Below are 21,883 nucleotides of genomic sequence, written 5' to 3' on the forward strand. Positions count from 1 at the left end.
CTTTAAATCTCTTACCTTCTCCATTCCATCACCTGGGCATACTCCACCCAATCCCCTCTTCTCTGTAATTGAAGGCGCAAATCTTCTAAATGTGGATTAGAGCTCGAGACTGATTGGGAATGATTGACACGTGATGCAGTATGTGGTTTACACTGTCTCTCAGTGTCTCAGTCTCAGAGACACTCTGGCTCAGTCTGTCTCTGCTCCTGGTATTACCAACTCAGAAACTCACACCAAGAACAAGTCAGACTGCAGCTGTTTGCAGACTACTTTCACAGACCTGCTCTGTCGGTGTTCAGAGGGACATCTTTATTTTATGAGGAATACAATACATTGGCTAACTTATTTTGACATCTTTTGTGGAGTTTCTTGTAATTTCAGATGGAGGTTTTTCATGCTGGATGAGTGAAGAGTCTTTAAAATTGAGAGAATTAATAAAGACATTCAGAAAGATAGAGAGAGCATCCAGTGTGCTCTCTGACATCTAAGAGACATGAGCGCGGAAGTTCTGGCTGCTAATGTGGTAAAGGAACCAGTATCGTTTGTGGTAGGGCTTTCCACCAAACCATCAGCAGCAGCTGAGAGAGACAGGGCTTCTTCTCCTGCCTGTGGACATGGTCCCATGGCAGCCAGCTCACCATCAAACATCTCACACAAAGTGAATTTAATCCACCTGATTGAAGAGTTCCTCTGGATTTGTGGGGCGATTGTCACTGGATCCCAATGGGAATTGGGCCTAATTGGTAAGATGAAAAGTGTAGGTGCAGAGTTTATAAGAGTGGTTTTGGTCTGTAATGTTTAGTCTTTGTGGGTTTTGGTCTCCTCACTGTTTTGGCTCTGTATTTGAATCCTGAGGCACAGTAGGGCAGTTGTGCTACTTCATGTTTGATCTGTATCAGGAAATGTCTTCACAGTGACAGTAGTTTGATGGAACTTAAATATCTGGATTTCCAGCCATAAAACAGACAGCACCCATGATCATTATATGTGAGCTATGTTCATTTTTCCATACAAAAAACAGTGAATAATATTAATTCAAAATTCACCAAATACCAAGCGTTCATTAATCTGATCCTATGATCCAGTCATTGTGTGTAACTTTGAGTGAATATTGAGTTCTTTCATCCGTCATTTCCATGCCTTTCAAGAGTATCTAAGAGTATCATCAGGTTATGCCTGCACCACAATGACCAGGATATTTTAAACTCATGTAAATAATGTACTGACATGTAGTCACAAAGAAATAAATTAACCCTGGAGACACTGCAGTACTTTCCTGCGATAAAGAGGCTTTTTTCCCCCTTAGATTGTTTAAGTGACTTTGGTCTCTATTCTTTGATGAATCATCAGCAAAACAATTTGCTGGTGTCATGTAAAAGCATCTGTGTGGGACACTGTGACATATGGTTGGTAGACAATCCCCCCTAATCTGTAAAACCTGCACAGAGCACTGGCTTTACACCCTAACACTGTGACACACATTTCAGAGACAACATCCTGCTGACACTACAGGCAATCAGGTCAACAGTGTAATGAAATAAGTGGAAACCCTAACGGCTGCCCTGTGCACGTTGGGTTGTCTCAGAATAAATATTATAGGAGACCATTTTTTAACAAATGTCTGAAAAAAGGTTGGGTTTGTCAGCATATGTATAAAGTTACTCTCAGGCAAATCATTTCATGACACTGATCAGTACATTTCCCCCAAGAAGCATAACATTAGAGACTAAAGTAAAACTCCAGTGTTTATTTCAATTCTGTAACACACTCAGTCCATGGTATAAGTAATGAGAGAACAAGCCTTCTCAACACATGAAGCTTTGTCTTCAGTATGACACTATCCCTGTGATACAGAACGTGGCATTTTTGACATTTTTTGCTGTTACTTGACCTGGTCACACCAGAAATGTTTATGGCATTCACCTTTCATTGTTGCATCCTTGTATTTTATTTTGACCTCTTGTTCTTATCACCTATTGGGCTACAGTCCCAGTAACCAGTTTACTTTTCAAGTCAGACTTTATTTTAAAATATTTTAGAGTGAGTTTAACCATAGCCATCTGTGACAACATTAATGACATTAGGCCTGTGACAAATATTTTATCAGGATAGTCTAGAGCTCCAGGGATTACTGTTTGTGTTATGTAGCCATCAATAAGTTTGCAGAAAAAAACGCTCATAATTTCATTCTAAACATCAAGATCTAAACAGCGTGTATGTACAGTGTGCCCTGGTGAGTGAATTGTAAATTGATCCTTACTATTCACTGGCTGACTTTTATTTTCTCAACACTTCAAGCCTGTACTCGGTTTCTATGGCAACCAGTATGGAACCCATAACGAGATGGATACTGTGAGAGAGCTCAGTAGACAATGCTTTCCCTCAGGCTGTCCGGGATGCTTTCACACACAGTGCATCAGCTTTATTGTGACTGTTTGTTAGGCTAGCAAGTACCTGGACAGCAGAACCACTATTGAGCCCACATCCATAAACCCTGCTTCGGTGCCACAGTATAGGGCTCGTCGTTTCACTTCACTCTTGCTACTACTCTGGCTTTGCTATCAGTTAATGAAGGGTGTGGGCTAAAACACAATGGCTGTCTCTTAAATTATACTATATCATCCCAAATATTTCCCAAATAAGATGCACACTGCGCGGTGTTTTTGGAAATGCAACTCACCATCAAAGACAATGATCAGTGTGTTTATGTCTTTTGTGGTATTGATCAGACAACAACTAAACAGTTTACTAGGGCAGACAGAATTGGGGTCTGGAGTGTTACAACATTATGGAACTAATAGTGTGCTTTTAATGGCAGAATCTAAAAACAAATGATAAGACAGGATACTCAGAGAATGCAATACAGTAGTCTAATGCACTCAGAGTTATATGTAGAAGGATCTTACACTTCCCTCCAGGGACATGCAATGAGAATGTATGTTCATCACCTCCCCATATCTGTCTGCATTGCCTATTCACAGATGTACCATGCTCAGCAGTTTGCCACTTGGTCTGGTTACTTGTCAGAAGGCTTCTTGTACTTCTGAGTGCAAATGCTCCTTCTGCCCACAAACAGAGTGCAATGCTTGTTCTTGTGAGCTGGTCTTTCTGCTTATATAATACAGGATACAAGCTTGTGCTCATTAATCTCAGTAACTGTTTGCATAGTCTGAGTTCAGAAAGAACTGTTGAAAATCCACTGAGTATTTTACAGACAGATGTGTTGAGATTTGGTTGAGATTTGTCATTATTCCTTGTGGACTTGCATTACAATATCTCACAGGGGTTTCAGAGTCACAGGGAAATGTAGTAAGCATATTGAAACTTACAGTTGTGAACCTAGTAAAACAAACATTTGAATGAAGAAGTTCAGTCTATCACAGTTTTTTGCTTTGCATTTATTGTATTTTATAGTCTGTGTGTTACAACATGAGTATTTATTTGTTGTCTGTGGAGCCCAGTGATAGTTAACGAGTCACTCTTAATTCTACAGTCAAACCTCAAGCAGCAATGGAAAAAATGTTTGTCAAGTCAAAGGACCTTGATTTTGTTTCATGTCTTCAGGTGTTTATTTCAGACAAGTTGCAGTATTTCTACAGAAAATGCTTACTTTCTTTGAACTTGCAAACAAATCAATAATAATAATAATAATAATAATAATAAAAACACCAATTTGGGGGATAAAGTCATTGAGTATGAGTGATAATTCAACTATGTCTGTCCTAATGGAAAATACGTTTCATTATATGGCTAATAGCTGACTGCAAAAGAATGAATTTCCCACTTAACGATTTTTGCTCACTCTTAGTGTAGCCTGTAGCTTGTTGTCAGTCATTAAACAAAAGTAAAGTTCATTGTGGTGGGTTGCCTGCTCCATATGTGGTGACTTGAAGCCAGCATTGTTGTCACTTTAAGGGTGCGGCACTTCACTGACACTGAGTGTGTTATGTCTGAATCACACTGTTATATTGTTACATAGCTGTTAATGTAACTGAGGCTCTCTGAGGCTGCCTTGGTTTAGTCTGCTCTAATGTGTTTAATGTTATGTGAGCACACACAACCTCCAGGTTGAGTGTGATCAATGGAATCATACTGAGATGACATGGTTGTTTATTTGCTGTAAATATAATTTCACATCAATCTGTCATACCCTGGGTTTTATGGAGATGTGTGTGTGTGTTTGTGTGTACAGCACTCATATGCAAACATCAAAGAGTCTCTCCTACATGTTTGATGTGTACAGAGCAATTAAACAGTGTGTGTTGTTGGTGGAAAGATTAAAGCACCGTGGACAAGTGAAAGTGGGGCACTTACTCGCCATGGTTATCAGCTCTGGGTAAAGTTCATACACATAGAACAGAAATAAACTCAATTGTCAAGACACGAGTGTTTCAATATTTAGTCAAATGTGAAATCCTTAAAATTGTCAGCCTGAGTTCACAGCCTCACATCACAAATATTTGATTACATTTGGATTGAATTTCTGAGTGGCAACACAAATTACCTTTACTTTCAAAACAAAAAACACTCACATATTTTTTCTATGACATGAACATGATTCAGGAAAGTTGATGCATACAGAAAGGTTTGGAATTCTTCACCTGGGATCAGTAGGGAAATATGACTTGTTGAATGTTGTATCTTAGGGAGCAATTTTTCTCTATATTTGAATTAGTGGCAGCTTTTGTTGAATGGGCGCAAACAGAAAAAAAATGAGTCATGGCCACTAAAAGTTTCATTGTGTAACATATCTATAAGATATTCTTTTGCAAATGAAAATTGACTAATAGATATATAATAGTTATTGACTAATAACACTAGATGTACCAAACCTTACCTGTGACCAACCAAACTGCTAATGAACACCAGACTGTGCCATCCATTGGTATGTCCTGGCTTGCCCCAGCATGCTGCAGTAGACTGTGCTCTGGGCTCACCTCTGGCTTTTTTGTAGCAAATGTCGAGCCAGAGTCCAAAAAATGGCCCACACATGCATCATGATTTTTCATGATTTTTCATCATGTTAATGTGTTTAGGCAGAGCTCTCTCTTTTTTACTCTCTAGGTAAGCAAAGAGATCCCATGTATGGCTGGATCTTATCTATTCTGTGTGTAAATGCTGTGTGTAAATGGAGAGATATCACTCTGAACATGCTTGTATGTGTTTCTCTGATCCTCGGATGTGTTCTCCCCCCCCCCCCCCCATACTTGGAATGTAGCTGGACTGAGTCTTCATTCTGTCTTTCTCTCTCTCTCTCTCTCTCTTGCTCTCTCTCTCTCTCTCTCTTTCTCTCACTCTCTCTCTCTTTCTCTCTCTCTCGGCAGTGGAGAAATGTATGAGCTGCATGCAGACAGGGACTCAGATGGTGAAACTGAGAGGTGGTTCCAAGGGCCTTGTGCGCTACTTCTACCTGGATGAACACAAGTCTTGCATCCGCTGGCGGCCCTCCCGCAAAAACGAAAAAGCCAAGAGTAAGTGCCTCAGTTCAGTTATTGAGTTCAATTCAATTTTATGAGAAATGTGTTTGTTGAGTGATGTGGTCCTGTCACATGTCACCCATTGCTTACAGTTACAGACATTGATAGTATTATTTTAAATGTAAAACATCTGTCATCTTACATATACAATAGCGTTATAATTTTAATGCTCCATAAATCATCTTTAAAACTTTTATTTATAATGATATTGCACTTATATTCCTTAAATAGAATTAGAGTGAGATTATCGAGTTTCATTACACTAACAGAGCACTGACTTCACACTAAATGGCAGAATGTTTTGTGGAGGTGTGAATGTAGCAGAGACAGTGGTGATTCATGCTTAATGGGTGAAGTCACTGAGTCCTGTGAGAGGATCGGATCTGTGACACCCTGCTGTCACTGTGCCTCACGCTGATCTGAGAATTAATCAGCCTCTAAGTAGCCTAAATTATTTATCATCTTAAACTGGAAAGATTTGACTCTCTCTCTCTCTCTCTCTCTCTCTCTCTCCCTCTCTCCCTCTCCCCCATACTTCACAAACACACACTCTCTCTCTCTCTCTCTCTCTCTCTCTCTCTTAGGAGAACTACACTAGTGAGTGATTTCATTTGGAAATGAAATCCTTGTCTTTTGTGTCAGGAGCATTGTAGAGTTGTGGAGTGTAGAGAGCCTGAGTGAGCCCTAAGGGAGCATTCTCCTCAAATTCATCAGCCTAACACACACAGCCTAACACACAAAGCCTAACACAGAGTTCTACACATCAGGCCTAACACACCAGTCCTAACACAGCAGGCCTGACACATGTAGTGTAATACACAGACCCTAACACACAAAGCACATCACACACAGTCTAACACACTTAGCTTAAAAGACAAAGCCTAACACACAAAGCCTAAGACATAAATTCTGTGATACACTTGCGAAAGAATGAAGTATTAATATTAATCACTGATATTTTATATTTAGAGTCACAGTTTGAACTGTCAGCAGGTTACCAGACTCTGTGTCCTGATGGTGTGGTGTGTCCATCCGTTGCTGTGTTAGTGGGGACATTCAATGAATATTACATTCAAAGTGAACATTCCCTGGTGTACTGGAGACAACCTTTCATCTTTGCCTCATAGCTGATTCTGCATAACAATATTCTGACTCACAGGTTTCTCTGCCTTTGTGTTGCAATCTTATTGCCAGGGTTTTATCTCCATAGCAAGACCCCAGAAATTTGACTTTCATGTGCACAAATCCAGCCCAGTGCAGTCCATATTTCCCCCCTCTCTGCTAACACATAAAATATTTTGTGGAACGCATGTAGAGTAGTTATTTGTTGTCACTAATTCCTTTGAATGAAGTGCTGCTGGAATTCACTAGACAAACGGCTGATCTGTACCTATGAGATGTCTAAGAGTGATTTAAAGCACAGCACAGTCGTTACTCAATACAGAAATATTACACTCAGTGAATTCTGCTGTTCAGAGCCTCTGTCTGTGCATTTTATGGCTATGAATTTGAAATAGAGCATTACAGGAAGGTTTGAAATAACAAATTATAATATCAGTTACAGATTTAATTGTCTGTGTAACAATTTGACTCCCAGCAACAACATGTGAAAAATCAATCAGCCAATTAATCAATTAATTAATCAATCAGTAAATATTTCCACAAACACTTTATGTCTGAACATAAAACATCACGTGGCACAAATAAAGATGTGACTTCAACAAACACAACAAAAGAACTAGTTTCCATGACAGTGATTTGGAAACTGGTTATTGGTTATAGGCCTGTTTGAATGCTGATTTCATGCATTATCCCCTCCTTTTCCTCACAGTCTCCATTGACTCCATCCGTGAGGTATGTGAGGGGAAACAGTCTGAGATCTTCCAGCGTTATGCGGATGGCAGCTTTGACCCCAACTGCTGCTTCAGTATCTACTATGGCGAACACATGGAGTCTCTGGACCTAGTGTGTGGTACTGGGGAGGAGGCACGCTTCTGGATTACTGGCCTTAAGTTCCTTATGGCTGGAATCAGTGATGAGGACAGCCTGGCCAAACGACAGCGCACTCGTGACCAATATCCTTCAGCCATTCTAAAGCATGCAGTTCCACACAGTGTTCATACGCTATACAGGCATACACTGGAATAAAGTTACATTTTTACTGGAACACAATGCAACGCACAAGACGGGGCTATGTACACAGACTGACATTTAGTGCAGGGACAGAACAGTGCAAGACTTAATAACCCAATAGTACAATAGGGCATGACACATGTGGCCCAATGTGGTAACCAGACAGAACAGCACAGTGCAGGGAGTACAGACTCAATGTACCTGCTAAAGATATATGCATGTAAATATCAGTAAATGTACAGGACAGTAGGTATGATGAGTGTACACTACACGGCCTAAGAGATGAGAGAATGGAGCCTTGAAGACTATACATAGATTGCATGTCTATGGTAAACCATCTTTAGTAGCGACATTATGTATATCAGCACATATGTCTGTGTGGATAAGTACAGTATGACATAATCCTGATGTAAATATGATATCCAAAATATGAACATGATGTCATAGGTGTGCACATATCTCTTGTTAATTTAGAATCTTAGAAAATGCACATGACTTTAATGAATGTTCCCTTGCACTTATTTATTTAGTAAAACACTCAGCAGTATGAGCAGCTGGTTAGAGGGACCTTAACACTGGCCATTAAATGGCTGAAGCAGACATTTACAGAGGCGGACAAGAATGGCGACGGCAGCCTTAGTATAAGTGAAGTTCTGCAGCTCCTGCACAAACTCAATGTCAACCTGCCTCGACAGAAAGTCAAACAGATGTTCAAGGTATGGTTAGTTTCTTACTAGGAAGGTATGGTTAGCTTCTTACGGCAGAGAGTGGAACAGGTTCATGCTTACAGAGCCACAGTAAGCATAGCAATGCATGTGCATTATCAAAGGGTGTGTGTGTGTGTGTGTCTGTGTGTGTGTGTGTGTGTTATTCTCGTTCTTGATGCTAAGGATGAGGTGGGTCGGGATGCATGACTGGTGTGTGTCAGTAAAGAAAAAAAGCTGTGTACTGGGTGAAAGAAAAGCTGTGTGCACAGCCTCATTATTCACTGACTGAATGTTCCAGTTTTTCTCAGCTCCACCCCAAGCTTGTCAGCCACCCCCCCCCCCCCCCCCCCAAAAAAAAAGAACAGTCAACCAAACTCTGCAGAAAAAAAGTTGAAGCATTAAAAAGTCAAATATTAAATTGACAAACATCAAAAGACTGCAAACTAACAACTGACATCTCACCTGTCTGGACACAAAATACCACCAGATCCCTTAAAACCACATACATATCTCCCTTATAAACACACACACATCTCCCTTATAACCACACATATTATAATCACACACATCTCCCTTGTAACCACACATATTATAACCACACACAACTCCCTTATAACCACACACATATCTCCCTCATAACCACATACATATCTTCCTTGTAACCACATACATCTCCTTTATAACCACACATCTTATAACCACATACAGCTTCTTTGTAACCACACACATATCTCCCTTACGACCACACATATCTTCCTTGCAACTACTAGGGATGACCCCGAATAGTGGACAATTCGACGATTCGATCTAAGGGGCCTGATTCGACTGCCAATCTCACAGTCGAATCGGTTATGAAACAAGGATCATACCATCCCAGCTATATGGGGATTCTGAATGTCTGATATACTAATAGTGTTACTAGAATAAAGGGCAGGCTGTATAGGGGGGGGGGGGTGCTCATGGGAAGTGTTGACATATGTTGATATGGATGGGGGCGGCCATGTTGGGAAGGTTGAAGGGGAAGTAGTAGTTGTAGTAGAGCTGCGACTGAAAAAGTGGCATGTTTTCACTGCCCATGTTGGGAAAGAAAATAAAGACAATAAAAGCTGCCATACCACAGTGTGGACTATTACCTCGAAGGCTGCCGAGGTAATAGTCGGTAATAGTCTGTTTTGAACTTTAACAAGTCAGATAACCAGCCACCTGGTAGTCTCGGTCCAAGCAAAGAGGCCAAAGGTAACACAAAGCACAGTGGTGCAGTGAGTAGCACTGTCACCCCCAGCAAGACGTTCCTGGGTTTGATTCCAGACCGGGCAGCCAAGGTCCTTTCTGTGTGGAGTTTGCATGTCCTCTGCGTGGGTTTCCTCCCACAGTTCAAAGACATAAATTACTCCTGGGTGTGAGTGTGCTTGTCTGTGTGTCCGCCCAGGCAACCTGTCCAGGGTGTTTCCCTGCCTTTTGGCCAGTGTGCGCTGGGATAGGCCCCAGCACCCCCTGTGACCCTAATTAGGACAAGTGGCTTAGATAATTAGTAAATGCTGAGTGAGATGAGCTAATGTAAAAAAAACAAAAAAACAGAAACAAAATTAGCTGTAAAAAATATTCTATAACAACATATTGTATTGCGAAGTATTAACTGCTATTTACTGGTAACTTCTGAACAGAATACAAGATAATTTGAATAGAATACAAGATAATGTTGTAAACTAGATTACAATTTATTGTTGTTTTTCTGTAAAAACAACAACAACAACAATAAATTGCTGTTTATATACAACAAAAACCTGTAAAAGGTATTCATAATATACTGTAATTCTTCTTACAGTAATTAACAGCAGTTTTACAATACTTTATTGGCAACTTTTTTGCCAAGTATTTACTGTAAATTCTACAGTCAATTCTTTGCAGTGCATATAGTGTGCACTTAACTGTGAATTTCATATCCTTAATAGAATAGAACAGAACAGAAGAGAATATCTTTTTTGTCATTGCCAATGTACAATTTTCACTTCACAACAACGAAATAAGGTAGTCAATGTTATAAACAAACAAACAAACAATAAATAACGTAAAATTGAACAACAAATAAGATAAAATAGCAATAAAGTAGTAAAAAAAAAAGGAAAAAAAAAGGAAAAGTAGCGAAACCGTGTAAAACAGTGTAAAACTGTAAACTGTATAAACAGTGACCGGTGGTAGTAAATAAATAGTGCAGTAGTTCAGAGTTCAAAATGGAGCAATAGAACTAATACAGCACAGAGTAACAACAATGAAGTATGGAGTAACAGCAGTAAAAAGTGCAAACAGCAGTATAAATGGTATAAACAAAATTGTTCTTAAAATAATGTATTTTTCATCACTTGGTTTCAAACCTGACATCACAGAATTGATTGACTGATCGATTGATTGATTTAGTCCATGAAACTTCTTAGCATGCAGCAGTCTAAGTAGCCTAAGCTGACTCTTGAATTCACTAAGCACTGATTTCCTGTCCCAACCATCTGGATTAGTGTCTCTTTGAGTGACCAAGAGTCCACCTTGGTAGTGCAGTGGGTCATTGAGTGTCTGGACCATCTGTTGTAAAGACATACAGATGGTCTTTGATGTAGGACAAAGTGGAGAACAGGCGTGCAATATGGGCCTTCACTTGAACAGGAGTGTGTGTCTCCTGCAAGACACCAGTGATTAACTCTGAGAATAACCTCTGTTATTCTCTTCAACTTCTTCCAATGGCCACCTGTTAAATTTAAGTTTGTCTTCATTAAGCCAGTAAGGAGCTCAGTCAGTATGTCTGACACTTCACCTGCTAATGCACTACCTTAACCTACTGTCATACAGGCTTGGCTAGTTTGATTTGCCAACAGTTGGTAAAGTTAAAACAAACTCCTGAGGGTTACTTCATGCAGTGTTGTGTCAAATACAGCTTCACAAGCTTTTCATGTTCTTTCAGCATGGAAGAACAGTGGATTCTCCAGGAGCATTCTCCAAGGTCTGCTCAATGCAAATCATTTTAAATAAAATCCACAGATCCTCTGTCAAGTGTGTGCTCCTAAATATGCATGAAAACACATCATTTTTTTGTTTTCTGATTTTATTCTGAATGATTCATGCCCTTGTTTTGTCTCAGTCATATATTTCATATTCACTCTGATGATCTGATTCCCTCTGATATTGTTGAAGTTTGGGCATAGTTTTTGTTGTTTTCCCCAATGCTGATTAATGAACCATTCCCTGATCCTAGGAGGCTGAGCCTAATGGCCTGCGCCTGTGTGTTATTGGCTTTGATGCACTGAGCTTGTGGGCTCAGGCTGTTCACAATGCCTGAACTAGAATCTGACTGAGAAACAATAAACTGAGAAAACTGTTTTCCCGCCATAAACGGAAAGTCCTGCACTGCTTCCCCATTTTCTGAGAAAAGATTACAGTGCGATGGATTAGGACTGGAGCTAAGACCTCTGTTTCACACGGGAAGTACTAAACTTCGCATTTCGGCTCTGCTTTTAAACACTTTCAATCAGCTGTCGTGTTAATCAAGTGGTCTCTTTGCCTCAGCAACTGATACAAAGTGCTTTCGTAATTTTTCACACACTTGAAAGTTTGTTTCCTACCTCAAGTCTACTTTTTATGTTTGCAACTTGTGAGAGGATTTTCACCAAACAAAGACTTTAAATGGATTTCAAATGAGCATGACAGATATAAGCAAAACAGCCTTTGCATTTGTAAAACCAAAACAAAGTATACATCAGTTTTTATTATTTTTAATTTTTTAATTTGTTGCCAGATGGTGTCATTTATGAGCACAAAACTGGACTGCCTCTGCCTGCTGCCCACTATGCTACTGTGCTGGTACTTAATCGTCATGTACTACATCCATCTATCATTAGCGACCTGATTTCTGAATCAGCATTTTCAGTGGCTCACAGATACATGTGCAATGGAACCATATTACACTAAAATTATCAACGGCAGTGAAGAGAACAAAGAAAACCTTATGGGTTTTTACACAAATTCACACCTATTACGTTTCAGCTCTATACCATTTCTTGAGTAACCAAATCTGCTAATTTATTTGAAATACAATTCAAAATCAGTGCCTTTACAGAAACAGGCACTTCATGTTACTGATTCATGTGAGTTTTGTACAAATTCACGACTGAACTTGGGCTATTAAGAGTTTAATTCCATCAAGGCAATAAGTCAGAGCCTGGTGTTTTGGAAGAAATGTGTAAGTTTTATGGAGTGGGACCACATAGTGCCATAGGGTCTTGGGTTCTCAGAGATGGTGGGAAAAGGTGCTTAACAGCCCACCATCAGCTTATGTCATACTACTGCCAGCTAGAGCATCTATCTCATGTGTACGGTACCATGTGCTGTACTTGATTGTGCATGAGGTGGTCATTTTTTGTGCTGAATTATGGGTATTCACTGGAGTCTTGTTATTTGACAAATTTTTTTTTCTAAGCCCGCCACCATCCCTCCAACATGGGAGTCGCACCGTACTTTCTCTTTCTCTCTCTTTTTTTTTTTGTCTTGTTTCTTTTTATAAATTTTATTTGATGAGTCTACATACTTGTGTACAGAGGACACAGGTGGACAGGCAAACGAACAAACATGCAGACAGACAGGTGACATGCTGTAGAATGACAGACAGACAGGTGAACAGGTAGACAAGGAGACAGACAGAAGGACAAAATCAATGAAAGTTAATAAGGGAGTGAGGGATAAAGAAGAAAAGTAAATAGAAAACTATATGTGGGACAAGACAAAGGAGTGATGCTGTGATGGGGGAAGTAACGACAATAATTATAATATGGAAACTTAGTAATAATAATAGTGACAACATTGATGACCATAATGGATGACAACAATATTGACAATAACGCCATCATAATACTACTACTATAGTTACTACTACTAATAATAACAATAATAGTGATAGTTTCTTTGAAGTATGCGTGGGGGGGCGTTAGTTAGCATGCAAATGAATGAATTTATGAAAGGGGCACAGATTTTTTGAAAGTATAAGTTTTGGTGTTGGAATGAAATTCTTTCCATGGATATGTGGTCTATGAGAAAGTTTAACCATTGTGTGATGTTTATTGTGTTTCTTTTTTTTGACAAGTCTGATTAAGGGCATTTGGGCTCAAAACCTCATTTCTGGTGGTGTTTCGTTAACTGTGTGGTAGCTTGCTACAAGTTTATATTCCATTCTTACAGCATTTTTACTTTACTTATTAATGATTAATTTGCAAATTATTGATTTAATATTAACAATCACTGGCACACTTGCTTATCAGATCAGCTTCCCATGATTTTCTGTATGTTTATGACTTCACCTGTAATAATATACCAGAAAACTTCATTAATTCAAACTATGAAGATACTAAAAAGATAATTAGCTATCACCACCAAAGGTTGTAAGCTAAAATAATCTGAATCTTGATCAAATCAGTTTATGTTTTGTGTTTCTAGATTTTCTTGTGAAATCTCCACATTCCAAAATAATGAATTTTATTTTCTCTTTTGTCTCTCCCAAGGAGGCAGACACAGATGATATACAAGGCATGTTGGGCTTTGATGAATTCTGCTCCTTCTACAAGATGATGTCAACTCGCCGAGACCTGTATCTGCTGATGCTTATGTACAGTAATCATAAAGAAAGTCTGGCTTCAGAGGACCTGAAGCGCTTCCTGGAGAATGAACAAAAGGTGAGAAGCTGGCTAAACACTTATCTGGATGGAAATGTGTAAGAGACAAGTTCCTCTTTTCCACACTCTTCTCTCCTCAGTTTTTTTTAATAGCTTAAAAATTGGCTTTACAAGCTACTCAAAATGTAGTTTTGAAACACTCTAAAAATACAAATTCTCACACTGTTGTATCATGCAATGCTTGCATGTTAACATCTTTAACTGAACTGAACTGAATCAAAGTCTTTGGTGTAAGGAAGCAGGGTTATTTGAGTACATCCACCATATCTCTGGCAACATTAAACAACTTATTAACGTGTGTGTGTGTGTGTGTGTGTGTGTGTGTGTGTGTGTGTGTGTGTGTGTGTGTGTGTGTGCATGTGCGTGAGAGTGTGCGTGTGCGTATGTGTGTGTGAGTGTGTGTGTGAGTGCGTTAGGCTAGCTTACTGGGGGTCACGATCTGACTGCACACTCACAGTGTGGGGCTCAAAATCGGTGTGGGGCACAAAATGCTGTTCTCCACTAAGAGAAAAATATGTTTTTCTATAGTACATTGTTGTTATTTTTAATCCAAGAGTGTCAAAATATTTCTTTGGTTAGAGTTATGGTTGGGGTTACGGTGAGGGTTATGGATAGGTTAGTATTCTTTAGTTACAGGAAATTGGGAGTCAGTGGGAATTCCCCATGCGTGTGTGTGTGTGCGTGTGCGTGTGCGTATGTGTGTGTGAGTGTGTGTGTGAGTGCGTTAGGCTAGCTTACTGGGGGTCACGATCTGACTGCACACTCACAGTGTGGGGCTCAAAATCGGTGTGGGGCACAAAATGCTGTTCTCCACTAAGAGAAAAATATGTTTTTCTATAGTACATTGTTGTTATTTTTAATCCAAGAGTGTCAAAATATTTCTTTGGTTAGAGTTATGGTTGGGGTTACGGTGAGGGTTATGGATAGGTTAGTATTCTTTAGTTACAGGAAATTGGGAGTCAGTGGGAATTCCCCATGCGTGTGTGTGTGTGTGTGTGTATGTGTGTGTGTGTGTGTGTGTGTGTGTGTGTGTTCATGTGCATGTGTGTGTGTGTGTGTGCGCGTGCGCGCGTGTGTGTGTGAGAGAGAGTTTGTGTTTACAGCTTCTCAGTATGGTGGTTTAAGGAGATACTAGAGGGTTAATTAGCTCTGTGCAGCACCATTAACTGAAATGTGCACTGCATGGTTGTCCATTTAGAACAATCTTTGAACTGTTTTTGTCCAACAGAGGTATAGCAGATTGTAATTGCCCCATGTCCAGCATAAAACACTGTTCTTAACTGAGACAACAGAACCTGCTCCATTTCAGACAATCCCACGTGTTGGAAAATTATGGGACCAAAAAGCTCTTAGTGTGTGTTTGCAACTACAGGGTTACACTCGTGCATTTGTTGTCATTTGGGTTGATGAAAAAATAATGTGCTTTAAAACATGAAATTTTAACATCTCTTTAACACAATTTCGCATTGCCTCTGTGTCATAGCAGCAACTATTATTGGACTATTTGAAGTTAGATGTTACGTAGCCTCAGTAGTATTGCCTTTCTTAAGCAGCTTGCTTTGTGATATGTTTTTTCTTGGAATCACATGTAATTTTCAGTCTGTAGTTAAAATTTTATATCACTGAGTTTCTGTTTTACCAGTATAGGTACTTACAGTGAGTCATTTTTAAATCCTGGCCCAAGCCACTTAGCCAAAGCCTCTCCTGGGGCTCAACATTGCCACACTAAACAAGCTTGACAGCGCAGAGCTCTGTGCTACTGTACTGTATCAGAGCCAAGTCACCATACAAAACAAGGTCAACATCTTAGAGTTCTGATCCCCCTGAACTGGGATCAGAACTAAAATTAAAGCACAAATTCCTCCATTCAAACAAAGAGATGCTTTAAAGTAATTGGCACAGATGAGGAGCTGATAGGCTGATCATTCCATTTAAAACCCATCTGCCACACTGAACAGTTTGATTCTATGTCAGGAGTGGAAACAGTCACTTTGTTAGGATACTGTAAAATGCATGATGTTTTGATAATTCAATGATAAGATTTGATACACTTCATCCACCTCAGAGAACATCATCATTTTATTCCCCTCTCTCCCCACCTGATTTTCAGATGACCAAGGTGACAAAAGAGAACTGCCTTGAAATTGTGTCCAAGTTTGAGCCTTGTCCTGAAAACCGAAGCCAAGGACTTCTTGGTATTGATGGTGAGATTTGGACACTACTCATATTAACTTTACAAGCAATAGGACAATGTTGTAATACAATGAACGAAACACACACTGAAAGCAGCAGCGCTTTTTTACATTTTTGTTTTGAAAATCTGTCAAAGGTTTTACAAACTACATGCGGAGTCCTGCTGGGGACATCTTTAACCCTGAGCATTATGAGGTCAACCAGGACATGACCCAGCCACTGTGTCACTACTTCATCGCCTCGTCTCACAACACATACCTGACAGGCGACCAGCTCATGTCTCAGTCCAGAGTGGACATGTATGCCTGGGTGTTGCAAGCTGGCTGTAGATGTGTGGAAGGTCAGAGCCCTGTTATATTTATTCCATCAAGTGACTGCATGTAAGCCTCACCCAGTTCAGGCTTAGAATCTGGTGATGTTCTTAAGTCATTAGAGGGAAACGTTCTGGGAACAAACCAGTTTTCTTGAGGTTTCCAGAGTGTGGCAATCCACCCTGGATGTAGAATGTGTCAAAAGACATACATACGAGATATTCCGATTTTTGGTATTATTGAGGCTGTCTCTAAGCTTCTTTTTTTAGTGTATACTGTCTGTATTTTTTAGTTTTTTCCTTTATATTGTTGACATATTCTAGTTTTTTTTTTAAAAAATCTGTATAATGTCTGTATATAGTCATTTTATGGTAGCAGATACATTATGCTTTTATGTGATTTTTATTAAAGATAAAATCTCGTTTATAATCTTAGTTTTATAGATTTTCTGTCTATCTATAATTAACATTTTTATGAACAATCTGAGACTGTTATTATTCCTTCGAAAGCCCCACGCTATTTTCTGTGAGAGATAAAAAAAAGTATCTGTTACATAAGTAATATAACTTAAATTAGTTTTCAAATGTTCAAATATAAAGAGAAATAATGCATTGTTAAGACTAAATTTAAAATTGTCTCAATAACCAATTAATAGAAAACAACGGTGGTCTGAAATGGACAGTTGTGGTCAATTTGTGTCAGTAACCCTTCCCCCAAGGAACGTATCTTCAACAATATATGAGATGGCAGGACCATTTTTTGTCAGTTATCAAACAGAACAAATCAGGTGTACTTCAAAGTGGTCCATGGTTTCTTTTTTTAAAGGTTATTATTATTTCTGCACTGATATTTGGCAGTGTTACTAAATTTAGGTTAATCCAAAATCTAAATGGACATTCTACAGTAAATGCCATCACACATACCACCGTCATGAATTTGGACTGAATGCCTTTTTCATTCTATATTGGACCTGTATCATTGTAGTAGTATCGTCATGAATTTGGACTGAATGCTTTTATCGTTGTGTTCTCATCTCCCAGTGGACTGCTGGGATGGACAGGATGGAGAACCAATTGTCCATCATGGCTATACCTTAACCTCAAAAATATTCTTCAAAGATGTCATAGAGGCCATCAACAAATATGCTTTCATCAAAAACCCGTAAGTATACCCAGAACATGTGTGTAAGATCTTTCCAGTACTGGGAGTTGGCATGAAACCATTGTAATGCCCGTGCTCTAACACTCCTAGACACTTAGATTACAAATACAAATGGATTCAAACAATTGAACTGGTCAGAGACTGGAATTGGTGATTAACTTAAATTGCTCATAGACTTAAATTGGTTATAGACTTGAATCAGTCATGGATTTGAACCAGGGATTGGGAATTGGGAATTGTGATGATTATGAAATGGTGGCGTGAATCAATGAGTGCTAGACTGGCAAAAGTTTGCTATCAAAATTATGATTTATCAGTTCTCCTTGTTAAGCAGATCACTACTATGTTTTGTTTTTGTTCTCATCAATAAGAGAAAAAATATTTATGAGTTAGTTATTTGGTACCAGTTAACTACATGACACATAAACATAGTCAGTGGGAACTGCCATTAACTGTGAATTATAAACTCTAAACAGGAGCTGCTTTGTATGGCAGATTATTACAACAAAGTCTAGAGGATGTGGGCCCATTCATCTTTACACACTGCTGTTTTTTGCTTGTTTTTTTTTGCCCTTACATTCCTAAGTTGGGATTTTCTGTGGCCTCTTTGTTCATGAGATAATAATGAGCTGTAACTAAATTTGTCATTCTCTCACACATCCCTTAAAAAGTATTCTTCACTTGATTCCAAAGATCCAATTGCTTTTTCCTCAAAGTTTTTATTTTTTGTATCACATCCGTACATACTGTGTGTTTTGCATCCAATTCAAATATTCATTTTCCATTAAATTAAAGTTTAAACATTATTAGCTGAACAATGCTCTTTCTCCATGATGCAGTATTAAGGACATGAGTCCAGAATATAGCCACTAGCCATTCGGTTTTGTCTCTGCAGGTATCCTGTAATTTTATCTATTGAGAACCACTGCAGTGTCCCACAGCAGAAGAAAATGGCCCATTACTTGACTGAGATTCTAGGGGACAAGTTGGACCTGTCCAACATCAGCCCAGATGCTTCTGGAGTTCTGCCATCTCCAGAGGCTCTCAAAGGGAAAATCCTCATCAAGGTACAATTCTCCATGTACCATCAGTTTCTGTGTCATCTCAAAAGTTCATTTCATGTTTTAAAATCAACTGGGACCATTCCTTTGTGACAATATTCCAGAACCATTCCTCTGTGAGAAGATTCTGGAGCCATTCCTTGGTGAGGGGATAGGTCAAAAAGCCATGACATGAGCTCATAGATCGTTTTAATTTATTACAGGTGTATTATTACTCAGGCAAGAGGCTGGACTTTTTGGCCCACAATCTATGTCATAATGTCATTTTATTTTTGAGCTTTGTCTTCAGTGTGTCCCATTTAAGAGCCCTTTACTATATATAGGAGACAGAGTCATGTCCCACAAAACAGCCTGCAGCAAAGGTAAATAAAGAAACTACTGCTCCAGCCACTTCCTGCTTCGCTGCTCCTGAGATGTGTATGTAAGAGAAAACATGATAGGAAAAAAAAAAGCAATATGATAATGATCATCTTAAACATTTTAATTTATTTAATTGAGCCATTGTCTTTCAGCCCTGCACAAAACAAGTTTACAACCAAGTATTCAAAATTAATTTAAAACCCAATCTAACCTTACTAAACTGATACTTCATATTCCCATTAATAAGCTATTAAGGTTTACATAAACATATTTCCCTAGTTAAAAAACATGTTTAATGTTTTAAAGTGACCTAGTGAACACCTCTAACATTTTTTCAGCATTTTTTTCGAGGAGCTGATGCACAGAGTTTTGTGGAAGACTACAGCTGTGAGGATGTGCTGCATCAGATATTCTTAAAGATGGCACTATTTACATTTTTTCCGTGTGTATATATACACACATTCATATATGTCATTCAGCACCTTGTTCTCGTGGACATGGAAGAGGGGGATGTCTGCTGCATTTTCACCTTGATTTAAATATGTTCTGATTTTTTTTTTAACTAGGGACAAATTAAATGTTACCTGGTTTAGCAGCGCTGCAGATCAGCAAGCTCATTTTTTTAAAATGTCCTTTTCTGCTGCACCCCACAAACCCTTTTCCTCACGGCAATGGAATGGTGTGAACTGAGAAAACATCCCTTAGTGGTCTGACATTAATTCAGTGCTCCTCGTTAGAGGCCTTTTTCAGAGGGTATCGATTTTGAATCCTTGTGGACTTTCATTAGATCTCCAGTTCAGGGAGGCTCTCTTCTATTAGAAAATAAGAACACATTCCAGAAATACACATGCCATCGATGCAGCCTGCATATACCTTCAAATACACATGCCATCAATGCAGCCTGCATCTACCTTCAAATACACGTTATCAATGCAACCTGTATGTACCCTCAAATACACATGCCATCAATGCAACCCGCATGTACCCTCAAATACACATGCTATCAGTTCAACCTGCATGTACCCTCAAATACACATGTTATCAATGCAACCTGCATGTACCCTCAAATACACATGTTATCAATGCAACTTGCTTGTACCTTCAAATAAACATGCTATCAGTGCAACCTGCATGTACCCTCAAATACACGTTATCAATGCAACCTGCATGTACCTTCAAATACACATGCTATCAATGCAACCTGCATGTACCTTCAAATACACATGTTATCAATGCAACCTGCATGTACCCTCAAATACACATGTTATCAATGCAACCTGCAAGTACCCTGAAATACACGTTATCAATGCAACCTGCATGTACCTTCAAGGTGATCTTAAAGTTACAGTGTGCTGAGTAAACAGAGGCTGTCCTGTTCCTGCAAGAGTTAGACTGAAAATTTCCCACCCCATGTCTGTCTTACATTGAAATGTTAAGTTTTTGACCACTCGTCCAGTTCTATCAAGCCCATGTGTATTTATTTGTTTGTTTTCTTATATTCATATTTTTTATTTGTATGGTATTATTTGTTGTATTTTACAATTTTATCTTTGTATTTATTATTATTAAGTATATATGTCAACACTCCTCTTCACTTTTATCCCAGGGTAAAAAACTGCCTCCTAATATAGATGAGAATGCAGAGGAGGGTGATGTGTCAGATGAGGACAGTGCCGATGAGATGGAGGATGACTGTAAGCTTCTGAATGGAGATGTAAGTAACACACTCCAGCAGCCTGTGTTTTCACTCACAGGGCCTCTACTCTTCTGCTGGCCACTGAGATGACAGTCACTTATACTCTCTATTTCCCTCCTTCTGGTAATTTCAACTCTTTTACTTGTGCATGGACAGTAATCATGCAACCACTTTCGGTCAATTTAAGGTTGTTTATGGACACAGTCAACTCCTGGATATAAAAGCTAAGAGTCAGGACTCTTGTGGTGAACAGAAGGGATGTAGATGTAACTTGACAATAAGAAAGAAAGAAAATAATGCTATGTGTCAGCAACATGGCCTAAGATATTTCCTACATAATAACACAACATCATAATATATACACTGAAATCTGAGCTATAGAGATAGTGATACACATCAATCGCTCTCCAGACTTCAGGTGAAATAAATTGCTTATGTCACCCCCTCCTTGCAGCCATATTTCCCAACACAGCTTGAAAAACACTGCCTCTTGTTCAAGGCCAGATGTTCTGAATGCAAACAGAATGTGATAGACAACCCTCGTTTTTTGCCATTATGTTGTGGTGTCTGCCGTCTCATCTCTATGTCAGTTATCATCATATAGATGGTAGTTGCCATGGTGATAGCTAAAGTCTGATGATTCTGTTCTAACGACAACCCTCTAACTGGTTTAGATTAGATTAGATTTCCTGTCTATTTGCAAGGAAAATTGGAGGGCGTGACTCCATCCTGCATATGAAGGATGTGAGAGTTGTTTATCAGACTGTCTGAGAGTTCCTTTTACAACAGGCAGTGAGGAGGACATATGCAGAAAAATCTTGGAGGAATGACAGAAAAGAATTAGGAAAATGAATTATATCCTAGCTGGGCCACATTGTTGGAGGAGGAATATCTCAGTAGTAGATCAGTGAAGGGTAGCATTTGGAAAGAAGGCAAAGGAGAGTTAAGATTGGGAGGGAGACTGAGTCAAAAGATCACTTCTGCTGTGGTCGAAGATTACATTGGTAGATGGCTCATCGCTAGGGTTGCCACCCATCCCGTCTAATACGAGATCATCCAGTATTGGGAAATAAAGT

General features: G+C 39.1%; 1 protein-coding gene across 1 annotated transcript in view; it reads left to right on the forward strand.

The window, feature by feature from the left end:
* Nucleotides 1-493: 493 nt before the first annotated feature.
* The window catches only part of plch2a (phospholipase C, eta 2a), a 44,327-nt gene continuing 22,937 nt past the window's right edge, over nucleotides 494-21,883 (forward strand). Inside the window, exons 1-10 of the mRNA XM_030785276.1 lie at nucleotides 494-743; nucleotides 5,325-5,471; nucleotides 7,309-7,551; nucleotides 8,196-8,326; nucleotides 13,855-14,025; nucleotides 16,136-16,229; nucleotides 16,355-16,558; nucleotides 17,570-17,690; nucleotides 18,586-18,757; nucleotides 20,718-20,825. Of these exons, the coding sequence (XP_030641136.1) occupies nucleotides 494-743; nucleotides 5,325-5,471; nucleotides 7,309-7,551; nucleotides 8,196-8,326; nucleotides 13,855-14,025; nucleotides 16,136-16,229; nucleotides 16,355-16,558; nucleotides 17,570-17,690; nucleotides 18,586-18,757; nucleotides 20,718-20,825 (1,641 nt within the window). The remainder of the gene's footprint in view (nucleotides 744-5,324; nucleotides 5,472-7,308; nucleotides 7,552-8,195; nucleotides 8,327-13,854; nucleotides 14,026-16,135; nucleotides 16,230-16,354; nucleotides 16,559-17,569; nucleotides 17,691-18,585; nucleotides 18,758-20,717; nucleotides 20,826-21,883) is intronic.

The sequence above is a fragment of the Chanos chanos genome, chromosome 9 (assembly GCF_902362185.1).
Source record: "Chanos chanos chromosome 9, fChaCha1.1, whole genome shotgun sequence".
Lineage (NCBI taxonomy): Eukaryota > Metazoa > Chordata > Actinopteri > Gonorynchiformes > Chanidae > Chanos > Chanos chanos.